A 24,123-nucleotide genomic window follows, 5' to 3' on the forward strand; every position below is an offset into this window, starting at 1 on the left:
ATTCTCTCAGTTGAGAGAAGAGTCTAAATGTCAAGTTCTAGAAAGATTGTGCCAGCATGTCGAGATTATGAAGGAAAAAAATTAAAATTAAAGCGTACCAGCTTACTAGAGTGCATTTTAATAAACTCTCCAAGGAAATATTAACACGAAAACAATCCTTTGCGTGTGATGCAATGATTGCCCTTATATCACATTACTTGCAACACCGTAAGTGCAGATTGCTTGTAATGTGTTCAGAACGTTGGATGCTAATGAAACAGCCCATCATCTAAAGTGACTCTGCTAGTAAAAAATATTTTAGGCAAATCTCCAACTGTCGTAAAGTTTTGAAATTCTAATTTATTGTGGTCTAAATAAGTGATCCACAATTACTTGAAAAGCGACTGATGACGAAAGGAAAGTGTTGTCCAATAGGAAAATGGCATAGGTGAAGTGTACAAAACTCAACATCGTTTCTTTGCAATAAACTTTCCAAACTAGTTGCCCAGCACTTATTGATAGTAAAGTACAATATTAACTACATGAGTTATGTCAAAGTTGGAGAAAAAAAGAAAGAAAATAAAAAAAGACGAAAGGAACAGTTCCTTTGCTTAAATATTCCCCGTGCCCAGCACCCCAAACGTTTCATGAGCTCCCAATACTGTGGTATGAAATCTTGAAGTTACCACCACATTGAGGTTTTGATACATTTTATTGAAATGAATGTAAAAAATGCATTAGTCCGAGACAACCTTCATCAGAGGGCATCATGCAAAAGTGAGCCAAGAGAAATGTTGTAGTTTTAAGATGCCTGCCAGGACTTCAGTGACGTGATCATCTTACAGAAGTTTATCTACAACACAGAGCCCTTTGCTTGCAGACAAAGCAGTTAGAAATAATATATGGTTTAAATAAATGCTTGTATTTACAGAATTAAAGCCATCTAGTCTTGTGTTCTTTCCCACACACGCAGGAAGTGCTTTATAAAAGGGAGCCTAGCAAACATGACTAAACAATTTTTTGCATATCTGCTCATAGGGAAAATGCATCAGAGTCCGGGTTTAAAAAGGAAGAATAAGCATGTGCAAGATTGCATTCCTTTTACAGGTAGACATGCTTTGAAATCCAGACCGCACTGGTAACAATTCTTTACAAAAAAGGACAATACACTATCTGTTTTGGGTACGTGCGAGCACAGTGACTAGTCTTGGCACGTGAGAAGAATTCGTAATGCCGGCATGAAAATTAGTGGTACATTGCCAGTATTCACATGGTGTGTTGTCTTACGGACTGGGCTTCAAAGTCCACCGTATCGAGACTTGACAAATACCTCTCTGTAGTCAAACTGCTGTCCCCTGGGCTGAGCGTCTTAAATTACTTGAGTTCCCATGTTCTGTGTCATATTGGCAGATCTCCCTTCAGAACCAAAACTACCAGGGTATTTAGTGAATGTCTCACTTGTGTGAAGTGGTGCTCTACTATTTGTTTTATGGTCAAGATGGTATTCCAGGGTAGGTTCATCCTTTGCAGGGATCGAAATTGAGAGGAACTTCGAGCCATTTACCTCCTGCTAGAGGTCCTGACAGCAACCACCAGGAGCTACATTTAGCTTCACAATCCAACTGATGCCCAACAAAACGCACCGTTGTGAATTGTACTTTTGGTTGAATCTATAAACATGAGCACACGTTAGGAAACAAATATACAGCAATTAATGCACAGGCGTTATAAATATGGACCAAACTGCATGTGTGCATTTTATGTGTTAGCTAGATTTGTGGAACGCTATGTACTAGCTCCTGTTTCCCAGGCGGTAGGTCCTGGTCACTGCTCAATACCCAGGAAATGTGTTTAGCTCCCACTTTCCCCAATCTGAATTTCAAACCCTGCTTTGGCATCGTTCCTGGCAGGTTTTGCTAAGGGCACCTTTTCCCTTGTGGATATTTCTTACATTGGTTGAGGCACCAAATGTTGGAAGATTTGGCGTTGCGAGTCCCTTGAATCTGTATTGTTTGATTCTGTAGAATTACTATAGCAGATTCAGTGCAGATGTGTTGGTTAAAATCAATATCCAATCTACTAGATGATGTGGCTAAGGACTAAAGTTGGGGGCAATCTCTGTAAAGTAGGCTAGGGGCAAAAAGAAAAATAATAAAACACCAGCCCAACACGATTTTTCTGCTGTTCAGTCCTGCTTGTATGGCAGCTTCTACAAAGGTCTACCAAGTAGGGACAGGTGGAACTTGCAGGGTCCACGTGTGGACACCCAACAGCCTTTTCACATGTCACTTGTTTACTGTGAGCTTTCTGGATTTTTCATTTGCCAATGTATTGCTGGACTTATTTTCCAAAATGCAATCTTTATCTTGCACTGTATGTGACTGTATGTTGTGAAACTGCAGCCATGCTTCAGCCCAGACAAAGGGATTCCATTCTCTCCTAAACCCGGCCCTCCCCCGGAAAAACAAACTGGTTTGCATCCCATGCAACAGCTGGCAGCTTTAAAGTCAGGGAAATATGCAGCCTGGGGGCTGGCACTTCATCCCTTCCAGAGGCCTTCCCCCGCCCCCTCCTCCCTAGTAACAGCATCTGTTGTCCCTGCCTAGCTTTGCCACCTGTCCTACACCCTGTAATTCCCTCCTCCCCCAGTAACCTCAAGCCCTGGGAACAGCCAGAAACCAGTTCCGTCCATCGGGGGGCCTCTGGGGAAGGGTAGCAACAGCCCTATAAGTGTACGGAAAGAGGACGCGTTTCTCTTGTTTGGGTTGCCTGCAGTGGTGCACTGAAAGTGTAGGTGGGGGGCAGAGAAGCCGAGGAGGCCCTTCAGCAGGTATCCTTTTTCCCCTGTCTGCCCTTCACCCTCTTTCCCCTCTTGTTCCACTTTCTCCCCCAACCTGTTCCATTTTCCACCAGTTAGCCTCCCAGTTGTCTCTGCCCCCCCTTCTATCCACCCCAAATATTTTTTTCCTCCTCGCTCCCCATTACTAGTTCTCTTGTCCCCTCTTCTCCTTCCCAGTAGCCTCCCTGCTCTACTTTTCCCTCTTCTCTTCCCCTCCCGCATCCAAGGGTAGTCCACAGGCCCAAAGGACCCATGAACATGGGCGTGAATAGTCTGTATGACTGCCATTGATGCCTGCTTCGTGTCCACAGCAGTGCGCCCACCGTGCTCTGCCAGCAACGTTTCTCCGCCAGAAATAAATCTGTTACCTGGACAAAGACTTCTGTGCAGTCATTTGGGGTTCGCACTCTTCAGTGTAGCCTGCCTGTTATTGCCAGAGGGCGCAGGACCAGTCCACCTGCCTACACAACACACCCTTAATGGGTCGGTTAATCCCTGGCCCAAAGCTGTACTCTGCCTTGTGTCTCCTACACGGCATTCCCACATTTTGACCTGCCTCCCAAGTCCACAGACAGTCCTTCCAACTAAAGGAAGTAGGAGCAATTTAAGGTCTGCCTTACATGTCTGCTCTCACGTCCTTGTTGTTCTGGGCATGTAATGACCAATTCCTTGATTAGAGCAAAAATAACTACTTCGCCATTCCAAACTGAGCCATTTCTGCCTAAAAACATATCAGAAAAACAGACCTGTTAACTGTTCATGGATTGTTCCAATATATCAAAATTAAGCAGAGGCCCAAGAAGGCTATCCGAAAATATGCCACTGTTCAGACAAGTGACCCAAATATTTTATGAGAATATCCATTCACCTCAAGAGCCATTTGCCTTGCAAGTGATTTCATGCAGCATTTTTAAAGCTTGCAAATTCCCCTCTTCTACAAAGTTATCAAACTTGTGACTAAGTCAACTAGCTTTGGCTGTACGTTCATTTGAGGTATACTGAAATTGTCTAGAGGTTGTTTTTTTAATTTATAAAAGGTATCAAAATTTATTTGCTAAGATACATTATTTTCCACAATGAATTAATCATCAACTAATGCACACATTAAATTACAGAAATATTGCAGGGGAGCATAATACACCAGAGAATAAAACAACCTAACACAACCATCATTCCTCAACAATCAAACCACCATTTGCAACTCATGTCAATCAGCCTCATTCAATCACAGTAAAAATTGAATAAAACTATTGGTGCAATATATATGTAGTAGCACTTCATTAGTTAGCCCCACAACTATCATTTCATCCGCATTGAATGTGTATCAACACAATAATTGTCCAAGATGTGTTCTATTCCACGGAGTAGGTGCATTCAACAGGAAATCTGGGCTGCATACCCGAGCGTTCCTCTGGTGGAGTCAGGTTTTCCCGCGAGCGGCTGTACCCGAGCAGGACGGCTCCTTCTAGAATAATTGGACAATCACCATAATTTGGCTGACAGGCCTGCAGCCCAGATTTTTCAGGACACCGCATATTGGTGCAGTAGTTCTTCCTGTTACTTATATCAGGAACTTCCAGCTGTTCGCTTCGAAGTTGTAATATTGTATTAATTGTTTCTCCTGATGAAGACGTCCTAATTGTTTTCAAACGTCGAAACCGGTAGAGAAGAACATCCGGGGATGGGAATTATCTTCTGTTGAATGCACCCACTCCGTGGAATAGAACCCATCTTGGACAATTATTGTGTTGATACACATTCAATGTGGATGAAATGATATGATAGTTGTGGGGCTAACTAATGAAGTGCTACTACATATATATTGCACCAATAGTTTTGTTCAATTTTTATTGTGATTGAATGAGGCGGATTGACACAAGTTGCAAATGATGGTTTGATTGTTGAGGAATGATGGTTGTGTTAGGTTTGTATTATGCTCTCCTGCAATATTTATGTACTTTAATGTGTGCATTGATGATTAATTCATTGTGGAAAATAATGCATTTTAGCAAACAACCTATGGACAATTTTTCAGTATACTTTGTTACCGAATACCCTGGTCCAGGGAGTGGGGTGTTCCTGCGCCTTTCAGTACGCATGTACGTTCATTTGAGCCATCTTGAGTCAGCAAGAACACCATTTAGAAAGAGAAATACATTGCACTCATAATATACTTTGCAAACAAGGCAGGTTTCTAAGCGCCTAATCCGTTTTTAGATATTGGTTCAAATAATACCAAAGTAAATCAGTGACTTAATATTGACAAAATGTGGAAATGGTGTCATGCAAACATAACATGCGTGTATTCAATGGGTCTCACTTTGATCCAGGAAGCAATGGAATTTCGATCCATGAGGTTTCCAAAAAGATTCTTGAGCAGTAACTGAAAAAAATACAAATTCTAGAACCAACTACTCAGCAAACTACTTATTTTAATGAGACTATTCAACACTAGTTAACAAAACCACATTTTTAAAACAAGCGTTGACATGCAAGTTAACAGAACAAAACTATCAACAGCACAAGGAAGAACAGTGCAACATTTCTAGCTGACATTCGGTGCCACATGACTTGGCAAGATACAGTCAAACAGTCAATTCAGACCAGTATGTGCAGAGCTTACAAACTAAATGCAAACGAGTTCCCTAATGTTGCAACCACAAGAAGGAGGACTCTGGGTTGGCAGCTCGTCTATTATGCTCCAGCAAGCAAGAAAGCAGCGACAGCCAAGTATGGGTTACAAAACATTCTGCCATGTCTTGCTCCAACTAAATATAATGCACAATTCTACTGTCATACCAGCATTCTACTGACACAAACACACACAGCCAAAGTTCTCCTCCATTATGAAAGTGAGACAGTAGGTCACATCTCCCTTAGATAATAGGACAACGCACCAGACCTCCATTTGACCAATGAAACTAATATCTGCATGGAGGCTGTGCCTTCACTGTGAGATTTGCTGAATTTCATGAGTGGTGATATGCAGAGCTGCACTTCTTGGCATTTCTAGGTGGATGCCCCTAGATGGGAATACCCCAGCAAAGGTAGTTTGCCAACTTACTTACATTGAAGCAGGTAACTACGGCAGAACTAAGGTATGCTTCGCTGGGCTTTTGGGGAATAATATCACCCTCCCTGCGCAGTGGATGATCTCACTTTTCTGAAGTGATCGTGAGAAAATGGGAAAATATAGTTTACATTTTAATTTTGAATTCATCTGTGCCGTGTGCATGGCACCCAATCTGAGGCTGCAGTTGGCCTCCCTTCAAGCATAGACGCCTCGTTCTTCTGGGGGTGGAGTGCCCAACCTTTTCCTTTGACCCCCCCACTGATTTGGGCCTTTCAAGGGACAGAAGCCCAATCGGATAGCCGACAGGAGAATGCTGGCCCGCCTTTCAAGGCCCCACTCCTAAGGCTCCGGTCCGGTCCTGGCTGGGCGTCGTGGGCCCCAATACTTAGCCATTCTGCATTATACACCTGGACACTGATCTTGTCCAGGTGCTCTTGGACTTTCTGATCGCACCCTCAGACATCACTAAGTGTGGCCCATTTCTTGGTCCCTTACATCATCTTCTGGACTTTGTGCCTCTCCCTACAATATCTATAGACTGTCCTCACAAGGCACCGACTGTTCACTCTTAGGTCTCTTATCACTAAAACTTACACCATTTCCTTCCTGGATCACCTCCACTGCCAAACCCCTATACTGTTATGAGTTATATGTGTTGGACCTTGAAAGTAAATCGTTTTTAGCCGTGTGCACATTCTGATTGTTTTGCACAGCCATGAGAATTTGCTGACAAGTCCACCCCCCTCTGTTCTCCGTCTAGTCTGCTACCTGTTCCATCACACTCCTCCCATCCATTGTGTTCACATTGTTCCTTGTTGGGATTACGGCGATTGGTTAACCCACGCCCCATGCTTTAACTTGCTACCTGCTACCTCATCCCCCTCAGTTCCCATTGTGTCTGAGCTGTTATTCGCCCTCAACCCTACACCGGCTATCCCCTTTCCTCTGCGTGTTCACCGTTTTCTTTACACATTAACCCCAGCACCCTGTATTTTTCCCAGCCTTATGCCCAGTCCCCCCACCCCCGACACCTCTGCCTACTGTTCTCCCTGTGCCTCTGTGGCCTCACCCTGGCGAAGTGTACATCTCACTCTGCAGTTTGCTATTGTGCTCTCTGTGAAGTGCGCTTTGTAAGTGGGCTGTTCGCCGACCCAACCTGGACCACTGGATCTGCAAGCTTTAAAGGAAAAAATACCTTCTGGTACGATTACACACTAATGGACGTACTTGGACACTTACATTTGATGCAATACTGAACTAGTACTTTTTTTAAACACGTATAGTATTATTTATATATATTGCTCTTTGTTTTTAGGAGATTGAACGGTAGCCTCACCCCCTTTTCCCCAGCAGCACCATTTAATCTGTAGCGCCTGCGCGTTTGTGAAGTGCACTTTATAAGTGTGCTGTTCGCGTGATGTGGGGCGGGAGGCAGATATTATTCCTGTTAGCGCTCCCACAGTGAGTTTGTGCAGTTTCGAGCTGCCTTATGTGCATACTATCGAGTGCATTGTAATTAGCATATAGGCATCGAGCACGTATTTTAGTTTGAAAGACTCCGTGCTCATTAACACCTGTCACTTGTTCCTATTGCTGGTCTCTGCCGTCTACCATTTACTGCATACGCAGTAAGTAGTCACTGCAGCAGATTATGCAGGAAGTAAGTGGCTTGTTTGGCTGGCTTCTAAAAAACTAGATCGAAAGATAGTGATAAATTGGCACAGACTTTAATAATAGCAAGGAAGCAACTGCGTACTGTTTGTGCTTGTTGGAAACGGTGTTGAGGTATAGTTACGCTTCCTAGCCCTTACCTTGCATGACAGCACTTAATTGTCCACCGCGAAGAAACACTGCACATTGACACGCCATAACATTTGAGGACTAGTCTCTCAGGCCCCCGTGGCAATGGGCCGTAACTGGTTGGCTATTACAAGTGTCTTGCGAATTCAGTGGTCACCTGTAATAGATCTGTGTAGTGAGTATGTGTACATAGAGTTGAAGTGAATTTGCACTACTCTCATGAATTACTACAAGTATGGCAGAACCTGATAATGTGAACACTAACTTTGAGCTTAGGAATGGAAGCGCGAATGGGAGCAGGAATTTGGGTGAAAGGGATTGTTGTTTGGTATGCAGCCCGCTACCTCCCAGGCGAGGGAGCCGCAGGACGTGCACGCTGAAAACCATCTGCAAACCCAGTATGGCGACTAAATAAAAAACAAGGACCACATTTATTGCAAAAATACAGCCACTAGAGGGAGTAGATGAAGAGATGGCGACAAAGGAAATCACTGCAGAGCTTAGTGTACCCTAAGGATGCTTAGGTGGTGCGGGGTCAGGGTGGGGGGATCTCTTGGAGTCCACAATCTTATTACCCTGCCCTGTGATGTCTGTGCAGTGTGAAGCTTTGCTAAATTCCTCTGGTTTCACCTCGACATTGGTAACATCCAATGTGAATGTAAAAATAAGAGTAAAATGCAAGAAATCCTCCCCCTTCTTTGTTAGTACCAGTCTATTTCACGGACGATAAAACTGAAGGTGTGATAAATTAAATTATATTACAACGGCAAAAAAAGTGTTATTGCAATGGTGCATGGGACTGTGAATGAGGCTGACGAGAAACATCTTAGTGGAACAAATCCACTTGATTTATTGATAGATGCATCAGTAGCTTTAGGAGAAGTTAGAGACATCCACTCCTTGACAGCTGACTTTGACCCTAGCACCTTTTTTGACCTTAAGAATGCTAAGTTTGGAGAGCTTGTAATTGGTGCAGCTATAGATTCAAAAGCTAATGTGTGTATGGACATTAGTATACATGAAACTAAATGCACAAGCAGAGGCTGATGTGCCACGTGAATCACCAAATAAAAGCATGAATAACATTAATGTGATAAGTATGAATTCCACTGATATGTTTTGGGCCCTAAACAGCCTTCTGTCTACCTTAGTAACGAAGTGTGAAACTCTTGAAAAAAAAAGATGTGCAATCTGTGCTCCTTCACAAGAGTATTAACAGAAAACACAAAACGGTTAAGATCAAAGTACTCCCACTGACGCATCTATAACAAATGCTAATCTACATGTTAATTTGAGAACCCCCTTAAAGCCTGGGACTTTGGGTGATAACCGTAAAATCATCCTAAAAATGGCAAAGCAAGATCTTAACAAAAAGGCTAAATTAAAAATGGCCTCCCAAGAATCTACGTATTCTAAATGTCTCAGAACGTGCATTTAAAAAAAAAAAAAAGTCAACTTAGAAATTGCACCACTATATTGCGGTTGAACAAACTTACCGTGGATAGCGATTCTGCTACCCCCACTTGCGATGGTGCAAGCAATTTGTTGGTGACCCAAGTCTGAGGAATTTTAACGATCTAGTGAAATAGTGCCAATAGAAAAAATTCCCTTAAGGGAAAATGGCAGTGGAAATACCCATTACGAACACTAATGATGAGAATCAACCTGGCTCACGATGTAATTGTAAGAATAAATCAACCTTGCACCCGAAAACTCAACCTACACTGAGTTGTGGGCAGCAAATATCGTGAATCAGATTCTTCCGATTCCCAGAATAGTTGAAACACCTAAAGTTGGACTCCATAAGGCTTTACAAATCCAGCCAGTCCTCCACATTGAATCTTTGCCGCCACGGAACAGAACGGCAGTTCTCAGGATTTTCCACAGCGGGGTCCCACTAAGACGAATAATGTTGGAAGACAAAAGGATCCTAGATCAAACTGAACACACGTGTGATTATATTTCAAATATATGGTTCTCACATGAGGCTACCCTTGACTTTGTCCCGAGATATGAAGATGAACTCTATAGGGTAGGCTATATCTGCAAAATAGTAATGATACCTCAGGCCAAATCTCGAGCAAATGTCATCACCTCCCAAAAAGTTGGGATCGCACAGGAAAAGACTAACACTGGAAATAAAACCAAACTAAAAAGAATGCGTCCAGCGAGATTGTTGTATGCGAGAGCTATATACTATAAAGTCCTTTGAACTCAATAGAACAATCCAATGGTGGTTAGATGCACCAGGTGATAATTACTGGCAATGGTTGCCAACAGCATTTAAACACCAATTCCAGTCTCAGTCTCCATGACATTAGCTTAATATTCTCCTGGAATACATCTGGGTTCACGCATCTATTTGGGGAAGAGGGACTTGTGGCAAACATCAACATGTTCACTATTATTTCTCTTCAGGAGACTTGGATCGTGGAAGAGGTTCCCTTTGATGGGCGTACCACTGCACAACAGCTAGCAACTATGGGCCCGAAAGGCTGGGCCAAGGGGGGCTCGCTTATCTCTGTATGCCAGACATGGCAGATTGTAGTTTTGAAAGAATCCACTAAAACAATCTTAGCTGTCATTCTAACTAATAATCAATTGAGTGTTTTACTCAAACATCTATGATCCTCCCAGTTATGTTGCAACAGTGGCCAACGTTAAAGTAGTAGACACCCTAATGAAAACATACTCATTGTCTCCCCTTATGGGTGTTGGGTGACTTAACGCGCCTATTGAAATTGGGAATCTAGATCTAAACGCGATTACCTCTGCACCAATTTATCCTGTTATATGAAATTGTCAAGGTAGACCATGGGTGCAGCTATTTTACCAATAACATTTTACCAAATAAACTTAATTGCTATTGCCCCAGTGATAGTCAAATGGCCTACACTCGTGTCACGATGACGAGTGCTTCCATTATTGACCATGTATTTGTAAATAGTACTGGTCTTTAATTGACGACATGGACATAATCTCTCGGGAAGAGTGATCACTTTGCCTTGTGTGTGCGCTTTTAAAACCACTCCAAACTAAGGCCATCCCTCATGAGTATGATGAAAATGGAAACATTTTCTTGAAGGGAAATTTAAAAAAACAGATCCGCTGTAATGGCCAGAATGGGACAATGGCAAATGAGGAGTTAGTAAAGTTGGTTCCTGCGTTCATCCAGCAGTATGCAACGCACAACTCAATATGTGAACTTAAATTAGCCTCTGTATTTGCTCAGATGATAAAAATATGCGAATGCCTACTAAATAAGCAAAAATATAAAACCTCCATCGAGCGAAGCAATAAGGAAATAAACACCCGTCAGAATTACAATAAAAAGATTGAGGCTAAGAAACAAGTGCGACTCAACATTGCAGCAGTGAGTCAGCACCAAGATGAAATGTATACATTTTTTTTTAATCATAGATGGATAAATAGCCATAAAAAGAACTGCGCGAGAGAGGTTCGGTTAAAAATTGCGAACCTTGCCATAATGCGAAACAGATTTGGAGTGTGATACGTGGAACCAAAAAAAGAGAATGATCTATTGTGTCCCTGAATTAGTATGGATAAAATGCATTATGTCGACTCTCGGTGCAATAGATGTGAATGAGGAAGTGGTGGAGTTACCATTTAATACATGGGAATGTAAAACATCTATATTAGACATAATAGTAATTGAAAAGCAAAATAGTTCCCGAGCAGCAGGCCAAGATGGGGTTTGCAATAGTTTGTTGAAAATGTGCACCAACCTGGGTGCATGAGTTACATTTACTATTCAATGGACTAGGTCGCTATGGCAAGCTTCCAGATTTGTGGAGGAAAAGTAATATCTTGCCAATATACAAAAAAAAGGGCCTGAAACATTCCCTCCAACTACCGGTTATTAGCTATTAGCGATGCTAGACATCCCCGCAAACATTGTTGCGACAGTATCACTGGATGATTTGAATGTCTGGATTAGAACAAATAATATTTTCCCGCCTAAATCACACAGGATTTAGACCCAAATCTAATACTTCCCACAAAATTCTAAAGCTTACATTCGCGATTGAATATTCATGGAAGAGGCGTCACACTAAAATCTACTGCGCTTACATCGATTTTAGCGCTGCATTTGACTCGGTCAATCGTCACAAACTATGGCACAAACTAATAACATGGAAAATCCTGCCAGGGTTACTCAAAATGCCAATGTTCCTATATAGTCAACCCTCAGTTAATGTATGTCTCGACACCCAAGGGGAAATTATCACAATCTATCACGTCCCATCGCGGTGTAAAACAGGGTTGCATCGTGGGGGCAACACTTTTTAATCTTTACCTTGCAGACCGTCATCAACATCTCTCTAACTTGCACACTTGTCCAGTCAAAGTTGGTTCAACTACTGTAAGTTGGCTTGCATATGCAGACGCCCTTCTGCTTTTACACCACACCCCTAGCGGCTTGCTAAAGGCTTTAAGTGAATACGCAAGAATAAATGATCTGATCGTTATCAGAGAAGAGCAAAACAATGGTCTTCTCAGATCAACAACTTACTCCCAAACAGATAAGGTGGACCTATGCAGGTTTGGTGATCGAACAAGTCCAGGTTTATAAATATTTGGGTGTCTACATAGATGAAAAACAACTGGAAAGATCATTGGAGTGAAATAAAAAAAATAAGTGCACGAAAGCTGTAAATGCAAGAAGTATATTTATTGGTAAAACATTGGCTACTTACTGTTATATACAGCTATCTCCTATATTATAATATGGAATTGACATTTGGGGCCATAACTTCCTACCTGACTGAGCTTCTGCGCAAACGTTTCCGACTCCCAAATTGTATATCAGCAGAATGCTACTAGAATATGCACTTAAAGGGATCGGAGCAGACTCCATCTATAAAACAGTGGTGTGCCATGAAAAATGGATGCAATTAGACAATGCTACTATTGTGGTTACCTATTTTCATGCATTTATGAAAATCGACCAAAGCTAGAACATGGGCATCCTAGGTAAAATCCTGTCCCTACATAAAAAAATTGACCGATAGGAATATTTGTCATTTTAGTCATTTTAAACGACGGTTGCGATTCACCACCAACGACTATAGTAAAGACTATAATGTGATACAGTTGTCCACACTCAGAAATAGCTGTAGTTTTATCTGCTATATAATGAAAAGAGTATTGTCTCCATTATACATAAAAGGCATATCCTTGCGTGCAGATATTCTGTCAATACATTTTACTAAAGTTTAACTTTAGTGATGTTTTAGAAACTAAAAAGGGGCAAAATTGGGTATTTTACATCAGGACAGGGTGTGCCGTCTATGTGGTGAATCTGAACTTGAAACTTTTAAACATCTGTTGGTAGACTGTAAGAGCTTAACAATGATCAGATCGCGTTTTTTATAAGCCTTTGACAAGCAATATGACTCATGTATCCAGGATTTGGAAAAATTGGATGCAGGAATTTTATTTGTTTTATGATCACATTTCATTGGAAATGCATTGAAATTGTAAACTCATCTAAAAGGAGCACTTTATTGTATTCTTAGTGACTTTTATAGATAGTCTTGTATTAATCTAATATGGATTAAGAGACTTATGGAACAAGAGTTAATATGTTCTTAATTGCTATATATATATATATATATATATATATATATATACTCAATAAAGAACATTATATACATTTACTTGTTAGTATATATACATAAAGCTATAATGCTACACATGTATTAAATAAATATTGCACTCTCCCATCTCTCCTATCTTCTCAAACTGCTTCTCTACCCCTTATCCTTCATCCCTTACTAAGTCTGGTAGGAAGAAACTCAAGAACGACATACTGGGCTCTAACCCAGGTCCTCCTATTGCAGAAACCTATGTCACTGCCTCTGCCAGTTAGACTCTCACCAACATACTCTTTGTCATTCCCTTACCCAACCTATGGACTCTCCATATGATTGCTCTTCCCTCTCCCTTCTCTTCTTCACAAATTAATGGGGGCACCCGCTGGGAGGTCCTTCTTGCCCTCTTCATCATCAATGTTTACCGCAATGGTAACCTCATGGTACAGAGTCCTCAACTCAACCTTCTCTTTGATAGGCTCCTCCCTCACCTCAACCCTCCTCCTTCTGCACCAGCTGTTTCAGCATCCCTGGCACCCTTGCCAGCTGTGCCCACCGTGGCTCCATTGCTGCTCCCTAACCACCCTTCCTCCCTCACCATGGCCTCCTTGCTGCCACCCCCCACATTAACAACCTCATCAGCCTCCTCCTCTTTGGTGAACCTGCCACCCACCATTACTGTATCTAGGGATGTTTTGCCCACTGTTACCCCTCCTGCACTGGCCCCCGTCTCACTCACTGCGGCCCCGGCTCCCTTGCCAGCATTGGCTCCTCTGCCCCGCCTACCTCTGCCCCCCAGGCACTGTCACTGGGGGGGGGGGGCGGGGGGCACCACTGTCACCTGCAAGTCTCTCACAGATCACAATCTGCTCCACATTGCCATGCTCAACGCTCGCTCAGCTGTCAAACACTCCCAACATCTGCAACCTCCTTGAACTCCTGGATCTTTATGTTCTTGCCCTCACTGCAACTTGGTTCAAGGATAGCTGTCACGAGTTTTGACACTTGCCCCAGAAGGCTACAAGGTACTCTGCCTAGACCAAACAGACCAGGTGGGGGAGTAGCAATGATCTTCCCCAAGTGGATCCATGTGACCATCATTCCCACTCATCCTTTGAGTGCCTGGTCTGCAGGCTCTCCCTCTCTCATACCTCTTCACTCCTGCTGGCCACTTGGTCAGCCCTCCCTCTTACTTTCGGAATGAGGTGACCTGGCCTCCTCTCTCCTTTCCTCCTCTTCTCAACTCCTCCTACTGGGTGATCTCAACATCCATCTCGACTCACCGGATGCCTCAGGATCTTTCTGCAATCTGTGCGACTATCTCGCTTTCCATCTTACCCTCTGGCCCAATGCACACCGCTGGCCACACCTTGGATGCTGTCATCGCAACCGACATCCCTCTCACTAATTCTCTCTCCTGGACTGATCACACTCTCCTCTTGCATCAGTAAGCCCTGCACTGCCTCCAGGTTACAAGGTCATCCGACCCATGAAAAGTGTCAGTGGCTGCCTTTGCCTCAATCTACTCTGCTTCTTCTACTCCTGCGGCCGACTACCACCCCTGACAAAGCCCTCTCCAACTTTAACCTCTCTATTTGGAACACTTGGTATTCTTGCCCCTGTCAAGGGGTAAGACTGCAGCCGACCAAAAAGTGCAACTCTTGGTATAACTCCAAACTAGCTGCCCTTAAACGTAAGTGCAAGGCAGCCAAACAGAAATGGGATTCCTCGGGCGCACCTTCTGACAAACTGGCCTGCCGCCTCCTTCAAAAGGCAGTATAGACAGCATCCGCTCCAAGAAGTGTGTCTTTATCCAAGTATGCATCTGCGCGGCATACAATAACACAGCCCAACTTTTCAAAGCCTACAAGGAACTAGCCAATCCTACCACAGCCTCCTCCACCATTGCACCCACCAAGGCCCTTGGTTTGGCCTTGGCTGCACACGTCACCTCAAAAACACCGCGCTTGGCCAACCCCACACCTCTCCCTACCAGTCTTCTCTCTCCACCGTCACACCCGAGGAGGTCACTAGACATGTGCAGTCTATGAAAGCCTCCTCCAAACCGGTGGACCCCTGTCCCTCCAAAACCATCAAGGACAACATTGACTCCCTCGCCCCAGCCTTGGCCAATCTCTGCAACCTCTTCGCCACTGGAGTTTTCCCCACCGCTCTTAAGCACTCCTTGTGCACCCTCTCCTCAAAAAAACATGCTGACCCTTCCATTCTGGCAAACTATCACTCCTTTCCTGGGCAAACTCCTGGAGAAGTTGGCAATTTCTCAGCTTACCCTCCAAGCTGAATCTGCTGGTTGCTTCCATGGCCACTAGGTCAGGCTTTATAGAGCATCCTGAGACATGGAAACCGCTCTTCTGAACACCTGTGAAGATCTGCTCTCAAATCTTGATTCCAATTCTTCCTCAGTCCTCATTCTACTTGACCTGTCCTCTGCCTTCGATACGGTGAACCACAACACCCTGATCGCACATCTGTGATACCCTGGGCATCACAGTTCAGGCCCTGGCGTGGCTAACCTCCTTTCTCTCCGACTGCCCATTTCAGGTGGAACTGGGGTCCTTTCTCTCCCCAATCACTCACTCTCTATGTGAGGTGTCCACCAGGGCTCTAACCTTTCCCCCTGGTTTTTCAATCGCAATATGCTCCCACCTCCCACCCATGTAGCCACCTTCAATTTCAGTGTTACACGGATGACATGCAGCTCTCCTTCAGCCTACCCTCGGCCTCCTCTTCCTCGCTCATACCAGACTGTTTGTCCGCAATTCAGTCATGGTGTGCTGCATACGACCTCTGCCTCAATGCCAAGATAGGTGGTCCTCATCAGGACCCCTGCTCCCGTCTTCCCTCTTTCTCTGGCCGGCCTCCCTTTGCCTCCACCATCAACGAGGCAAAAAAACAGGGGGCCATTTTCACCCCACTCTCTCCTCCTCATCTCACATTTCGGACATTTCTAAAAAGACCCACTGCACCTTCTCAAAAGGTATGCTACCTCTTCTCACTTCCCCCCAGTGGCTCACCGTCTCCAGAGCCATGGCCCTCACTAGACTGGACTACTGCAACAGACTATCTCAACCTTCCCTCTTCTACCCTCCATCCTCTTCAACTCATTCAAAACAGACCCGCAAGACTTATCCTTGTCCTCAAGCCCAAGGACTGCATCTCTCTGGCGGTGAAATCCCTTCACTGGCTCCCCGTGGCTGCAAGGATTAAGTTCAAGACCCTTTGCATTGTCCACAAGGCTTTCTGTGGCCTGGCCCACTACCTGCAACGCCCTCTTCCTAAATACTCTCCTTAACTAGCCCTCTGCTCGCCTGCTTCCAACTCTCTGCAAATGAGCAGCTTCTCCAAGCAGAGACGCAGGGAGATCTTTATCCACTGCAGGTGCGTCTCCCTAGAACAGCCTCCCTGTGTTGAGCCAGATGTCCTTAAGTTCCGGAAACTCAAGACTTTCCTCTTCGCCTCCGCCTCTCTCCCTCCCTCTCCCCTACTGCTACTCAGTTTCGCTGACTTGCTCCCTGGTGTACCTTCAGAGCCTCACAGGTCCCAAGCTTTCCTCGCCAGTCTCCTGCACTTGCCCCAGAGCCTTGTGCCTCCCGCAGCATTACTGCACTTTACAAACCAGAATTACAGCATAAATGTATCAAATCCACAGCCAAAAGAATGATTTTGTAAAAATTGTAATACAATTAAAAAAATTACTGCGCTTTGGTTACGACCCACGAGTGTGGCATCGCTCTGCACTTAACCCATGTTCTGACGAGACAAGGTGCATTTTGTCCCTATTGCCGCCCCCCCACGCAATTCCTGTTCCGTGCACTGCATGATCTGAATGTTTCATGCCTAGTAAGATTGTTGTGTGCCCCTTATGTCTTCCCCTCCTACGCATGGTTGTGTTTTTAAACAGTGGTGTAAAAGCGCATAATAAATAAACAATCAGTGACATGCAGGTATGTGAAACGACACCACCAAGCATCTACCCTATCCAGATCGTGCTGACTATGATGCACAATCTTCACACACTAATGGCACAGCTCCCATCCCCACTGTGGAAGGAAGACAGTATGCCACAATAATATTCTCAAAGATAGCCAAGACGTAGGGACTGAAATTGCTGGAAGCGGTTTAGTTCCTGCATGTGCCCTAGAGATACACAAAATGAACTTGACACCAACTGCAACCAGGAGCTACTTTTGACACCCCACACGAAACAGTTCCATACAATTGTACCTATGCAACATTAACTTTTCAGCAATGGATTAGGAAATGTGTGGAAGACATTTAATGCATGTGTTAGTATGCAATTGATTCCAAGTTATGCAGAACACTTTAATTGCTCATCTTCCAAGGAGGAAGCACCTGCTTACGACATGATGCCCGATAACCATGATTCTCTATCAGAAAATATTTACTTTTAATACTGCAGGACTTCCTACCTGTAAATCATTGATTTGGAGACCTTAGATCAATCTAGCATTGTTACGGTTTACTTTTTTTTTGTAATACATCTTTCCAATAGACATATGATGTGTGCTTATTTTGTAGGGGAAAAAAAAGTTCTACTAGACCACAATAAATAAATCCGAATTATAGACAAAAGTCTTGGGAGAGATGAAAAAAATAACGAGAAACAACACGCACGCCCGCTCCCCCCCCCCCCACACACCTTGGCTAGACAGATAAAGACAAGAGGATGGTTATTATCTTGGTTAAAGAGATAAAAAGTGAAAACCTAATGCACCCTTAAGCCACGCTGTTAAAAAGGCACTGAAAAACCTAAGGACGGAGCTGCACTTGCCACCATTTGTGAACAACCCAATATGCAACCATAGATTCCTCATATACATCCACTTTTCAGTGCCAAAAATGTAATACTGGGACGAAGATCTTTAGTATCCCAGCACTTCTAGCAGGCATACATCACAAAATTGGAGAGGGAATGGGGAAAAAGAAAATTCCCTAGATAAGCAACTTATAAGGGCATGGGGGGTTGCCAGCACCGTTCATATTTGGCAATTTCATAGTATAGCGCAGGTGGATGGAGACAGAGAAAAGTAATTAAAACAAAAAAGAATGGGGGTGGAAATGGAATCCTTTGTAATGAATCGAGAAGTAATTATTTAACAACAGTTCGTGAAATCAACTTAATCAGACGACCAAAGATGAAGGCCTCCTCTATAAGCCATTGACATTTCAAAAGACAGTAGAAAAGCAACACTTATTCGCATATAAAACGTTTTCTGCATTTCATCATCGTCCATCAACTTACAAGGAAAACAAATTATATTCCAAACATTTCAAAATCACGATTTGCTACCAATTTCAAAAGTAAAGTTTGTGGTAAAATTCACAACGCTTCAACAGCCTTCCAAGACCATTGAGAGTACCAGACAAGCAATCATAACTGGGTAGGACTCGCAAGAGGTTGCTTCAATCAGTAGTATTTGTGGAATGAGCCATTAGTATTTGTGGAACGCCGACAAGCACTAAGCAGACAGTTACACATACATCTGTGCGTGCTACTTTAGACAAAAAAATGTGTCTATTTTAAGAAGAAAAAAACCCAACTGTGCCTTAGATGCTGATTTGCTTAAGAATGACTTCCAATGTCGCACACAAATGAATAGCGTGTATTAAGTCCTGCGGAACGTGCGCGCGTCAATACAATGTCGCTCTTTAAATAAAGCCAACGCAATAAACCTGTTGAAGAGCAAGCACACAGACCGCCAAGCTTTAAATGCGATGGGCAGCAGGTCATTCTCCATGACCTCGGGTCGCGCGCGGTGTCCAATAAGTTTCGCTCCCTCCAGGGTCACGACTCGGCACACCCTCCTGAACTAACATTGTGTCACCACACACTATGCAAAGGGACCAAGCAGGCAGCCCAAAGACTCCTCCTCAGTCATGCTTCGCACCCCGGCCAAGGCACACAATCATGCCTGGAGGGATGTACCACTGAAAACTGAGTGAGTAAACAGCAAATCCAACGAACAAGTACACCCGATGGGAATGTTCAGAAACTAAAAGCTGCCCTCGGAATTCTAGAAGAAACGAAGAACAATTTAAACAATGCAAGTGATGGCCTGCAGTTACCTGCCGCCAATGGCAAAAGGTCAAGCGAAAACAAACACGGGAAAAGGAAGCCCCGGTAACTCACAATGATTGATATGGGTAGCTGCTTATGAAGACAATACACTAGCATGCAGAACCAAGCGAAAGATTCAACATTACCGCCACTGAAGTACGATGACACGTGCAGGAAACAGCCCACATGAGAGTCCCAGTGAAAGGCACCAACGATGTGAAATGTACATACAAAAAAAGACCCAAAATCGGTACATGATGCCTGGACAAAGCAGAGCATCTAATGAATATTAAGGACAGCAGAAAGGCAGCATCCGGGTACCCCGCTGCCGCAATCCAAAGTGTCACAAACTAGAGAATGACCACTGCCCCCACCAACAAAACAACACTGGGAAGACAACTTCCCCACCAGGCACTCCACTTCAAGATTCATCAATGTGCGCCTCCACAATCACACAGCTCAAGATCTGGAGTCATGCCACTTCTCCTGTCAAATCTAACATACAATATGCTGGCATGAAGATACCTCGTGTGTCGCCCCATGCGCAGAGAGCACTGGGTCCACTTACCAACCAAAGCAACAATGGGTATATAAGCGGCTATTTCCCCCGTCACAAGCATTGGATATCATGGCACCATCATCTGACAGAATCACAAATGCCACCAACACACAAAAAGAAATGTTCCATATCATTAAAGAAATGAGAAACCCACCAGGCTGTGACAACACCCCAACCCCCTCGGAGAATCTATGCAACAACCTTGCAGACCACTTCAAAAAGAAAATCAATGACATCCGACAAACCATCCAACAGCGACTTACAACCAAACAAACCTAAATCAGAACCGCAGCACAAACTCAATAACTACCCTCAAATATCAGCAGAGGCATTCGCAACGCTGATAAAACACAGCAAGAAAGCAGGCTCACCGATGGATCCCTGCCTGCCCCCCGGACATCTACAAATCAATCCTCAGACAAGGAACACCAGCAGAATACTTCAGAAACCTTCTAAATCTATCACTGGCAACAGGAACAGTACCAAGGATCTTCAAATCGGCTTACATCAAACCACTTCTGAAAAACACAAGCAGGGACGTAGATGACCTCTCCAACTACAGACCAATCTCCAACATCCCCTACCCAGCCAAACTCCTCGAAACCTACGTATACAAACTAACCCAAGAATACGTTGAAGAACACCACCTGCTAGACCAAGCTCAAGTCGGCTTCAGACCCACAAGAGGTACAGAAACAGCACTACTATCCATCTGGGATGACCTAAAAACAAACGCAGACTCCAACACAACATCTGCCCTTATCCTGCTCGACCTCTGTGCAGCCTTTGACACAGTTAGCCATGACACCCTAACCAAAAGACTAGAAGACATAGGCATAACAGACACAGTGCTACGCTGGACTAAATCATTCCTAGCAGACAGAACTGAAACCGTCGGGATCAAACCCTTCAAATCCACCCCACGAGTCAACGACTGGAGTACCACAAGGATCCTCACTATCTCCACTGTACTTCAACATCTACCAAACCCCAGTAATCAGAATCTTCAAGAAACACAACATCAAATGCTACAACTATGCAGACGACACTTAAATCATCTACAAGATCGAAGACACCCAAGCCGATCATTCAAACTTAACCGACTGTCTAAAAGAAGTCTTCAACTGGATGAATGCCAACAACCTGAAAATCAATCCAGGAAAAACCGAAATCACGATCATATCCAAAGACCAAGAGAAGGAAACCGCCATCCCGTGGCCAACAGAAACGGGATCTACACCATCACCATCTAAGGTAGCAAAAAATCTGGGAGTCCTGATGGACAACACCCTAACCTTAGAACCGCAAATAAACGCAACAGTCAAGAAATGCTTCTTCCTCCTCCACACAGCAAGAAAAATACTACCTTTCCTCTCCTTCACACACAAAACACTCGCCATCGTCGGCCTCATCATGTCAAATATCGACTATGCAAACAGCCTCTACCTCGGTATACCGGAATACCTACTGAAGAAGCTACAACGGATCAAAAACACTGCAGCCAGACTACTCCTCAAACTATCCAGAAGAGACCACATCACCCGGCCCTAAAAACACTACACTGGCTCCCAGTAAAACAGCGTATCATCTTCAAAACATTGTGCATAACGCACAGGGCAATCAGCGGACAAGGAGGAGAATTCCTACAAAAAAAAAGAATCTACAAGCCAACGAGACCGCTCAGGTCAACCAACGAAATCCGACTGGAACAAAAACCTTACATCAAGAAGAAACTCGGAGGCACCGCTTTCTACCACTTAGCCGCGAAAACCTGGAACATCCCAAAAGTAATAAGGAACACCAAAGACCACCTTAAATTCAGAAAATTACTAAAAACCTGCCTCTTCAACACCGGAGACTAAAACCGAAACAATAAGACAAACGACTCATCAAAAAAGGACATTGACAAACCCCTAGAACCGACAGAAGTACCCTGGGCATCAGTAGGGCTGACGCTGGACACAGGGGTCCACCCGCGAGACCCAGAGAAATGGATACAACTACTCCAGCCAACCCTTACCATCCCCCACCGCCCGTACAGCCACAACTAGGTTCCACGAGGCTGTGGAACGAACAAGATACCACCAATCACCACACAACCGGGTTTATGGACACTAGCAGCGGCGCTAGTCATGTGGAGGGGGTGAGGAGCATGCAAGGTTATTAAGGGAGCGGGCGGAGGTGACAGCTAGATCCTCAAACGGCCTTGAATGGAAAAACGGGCACGTGCCTCCTGAGGCTCAGGGTGGACAAGCATCCTGTCGGGTAAGATTACACGAGCCCAACCGGTTCAGTCCAGGATAGAGATGACTAACGAATACCATTAACAATTTCCTTCTCTGCATACACCTCTCAAACTCCAAACCAAACACAACCACAAACCTCTAGCGCAGCAAACCGCACGAACTTCACTACACTGCAACAACAAAACAAAAAAGACACATAGACTCGCACATCAGCACACGACGACTACCGGCCGCATACACCCCAGGCCCAGCCAACGGAACCACCGGGCTGAGGCTGCCAACAGCACATCACTGCAATCTTGCACTTTTCCAGCCTCCACCCACTAACCCACCCTCCCCCCTCTTTCAGAGCCGCCAGAGCGCCAGGGGACCACTCCGGTGGTGATAGTGCGCGGTACAAATGACCTTTAACATTAACATCTGCACCATCCCCAACTGCACCTGGTCAGGCATCCCCAGTCCCCCAAAACACACGCACCCGTCACGCCCACAGCGCCTGGTAACGGTGGCTGTCACGTCCACTCCCTCCTGAAACAGCACTGCTCACTATGTCCGTAAAAGCTGGAGCCAGACACTAGACACCTTGCCTGTCTCCCAGTAGACATGCCATTAAGTCAGACAGCTGACATCCTAAAGTGACGTGCCAGCGGATCCCCTCTTCGCAGCATCCCCCATGGAGGACCACTTTACCTTGCTGGATGTCCCCGTTGGTGCCTCCAGGCAGTGCCACGCTAAGCTGCCGCTCGGGATCCGGCAGGCAGCGGCGGCAGAAGGAGTGCAGGCATGGCAGCAACTTGGGCTCCGCCTCCCGGCTCTGCAGGCTCTGCTTGCACACAGCGCACGTATCCAGCAGGTTCACAGACACCGCCGCTGCTGCCGGCGGGGGGGCCGGGCTACCCTCCCCTTCTGCCGGCTTCTCGGCGCTCTCGGCCTCCTCAGGGACCGGTAGCCCCGGGGGTTCGGGCTCCGGTGCTCCCCCGCCTCCCTCTCCGCTCACCGAGCTCTCACACTCCCCACCGCCTTTGTTTTCCGCCATGTTTTTCCTCTTTGAACCCCGACTGACCGTTTCACGCTACCACCAGCGCACGTACGCCAAGAAGCAAAACGGGCAGCGCGCTGACGCCAATACGCGGACTCAACGTATGCAGAGTGCAAGTACAGCGCTGCAAGGGAGACCCAGCGAACGTGTGTGGACTACAGCGCATGCGTAGCAGGAGACGGTTCCTTTGGTTTAACCGCCATCTTGAATGTAGTCCCAACTCGTCACTTCCTCACAGCTGTGCGGATGTTTACACTCCGTCTGACAGTGCTGTCACTTCGATTGCCGCAAAGAGCTTAAGCTGCAACAGTCCCCAGCTGCGTTGGAGCCGGCACGTGGCACGCACGCACCACTGTAATAACTGAACCGAAGGAAAGAGAACAAATGTGGCGAATGCAGAAAACGGCGATGACGCTGCATAATCGATGCATGTTTAGTATTTAATACTTAATTTGAATTGTTATCTAGTGTTGTTGTTGTGGTCTGAATAAGGATCACACGCAGGCGTGGTGATGTGGTCACAGGAATTTATTTTAGTTACACAGAGTGTCAGCAATGCATAGTGTTATGTTCAAGCCTTGGAGTCAAGTATGCGAGTGAAGCCGTTCATGGGTTTCATAAGTCTTTACTGGGTTAGGTCTACAGGTAAGTACATGAGGATAATAAGATAAAGTACATAGGCAGGGAGAGACATCCACCGGCCCCCTCTTCCATTCAGTGCCAGGTCCCAACTGTTTCTCTAGGAACACTCACAGCACAGTAGAACATTCATTGCTGGTTCCAGTTCAAACATTCTAGATCAACACTCCAGCTATGACACAAGCACACATACCATGGGGCAGATCAAAACCTAACACATCTTCCCCCTATATA

At 44.9% G+C, this 24,123-nt stretch overlaps 1 protein-coding gene across 5 annotated transcripts in view; it reads right to left on the reverse strand.

Moving 5' to 3' along the window:
• TRIM33 (tripartite motif containing 33) overlaps positions 1-23,419 on the reverse strand; it is a 1,358,766-nt gene extending 1,335,347 nt beyond the window's left edge. For 3 of the 5 annotated variants that reach the window (XM_069633393.1, XM_069633392.1, XM_069633390.1), the window contains exon 1: positions 22,902-23,419. In XM_069633393.1, coding sequence (XP_069489494.1) covers positions 22,902-23,247 — 346 coding nt within the window. In that variant the 5' untranslated portion in view covers positions 23,248-23,419. The remainder of the gene's footprint in view (positions 1-22,901) is intronic. The other 2 variants (XM_069633394.1, XM_069633391.1) reach the window with 1 other exon arrangement.
• Positions 23,420-24,123: the final 704 nt, after the last annotated feature.

This window comes from Ambystoma mexicanum, chromosome 13 (assembly GCF_040938575.1).
Source record: "Ambystoma mexicanum isolate Mex_15411 chromosome 13, UKY_AmexF1_1, whole genome shotgun sequence".
Taxonomy (NCBI): Eukaryota; Metazoa; Chordata; class Amphibia; order Caudata; family Ambystomatidae; genus Ambystoma; species Ambystoma mexicanum.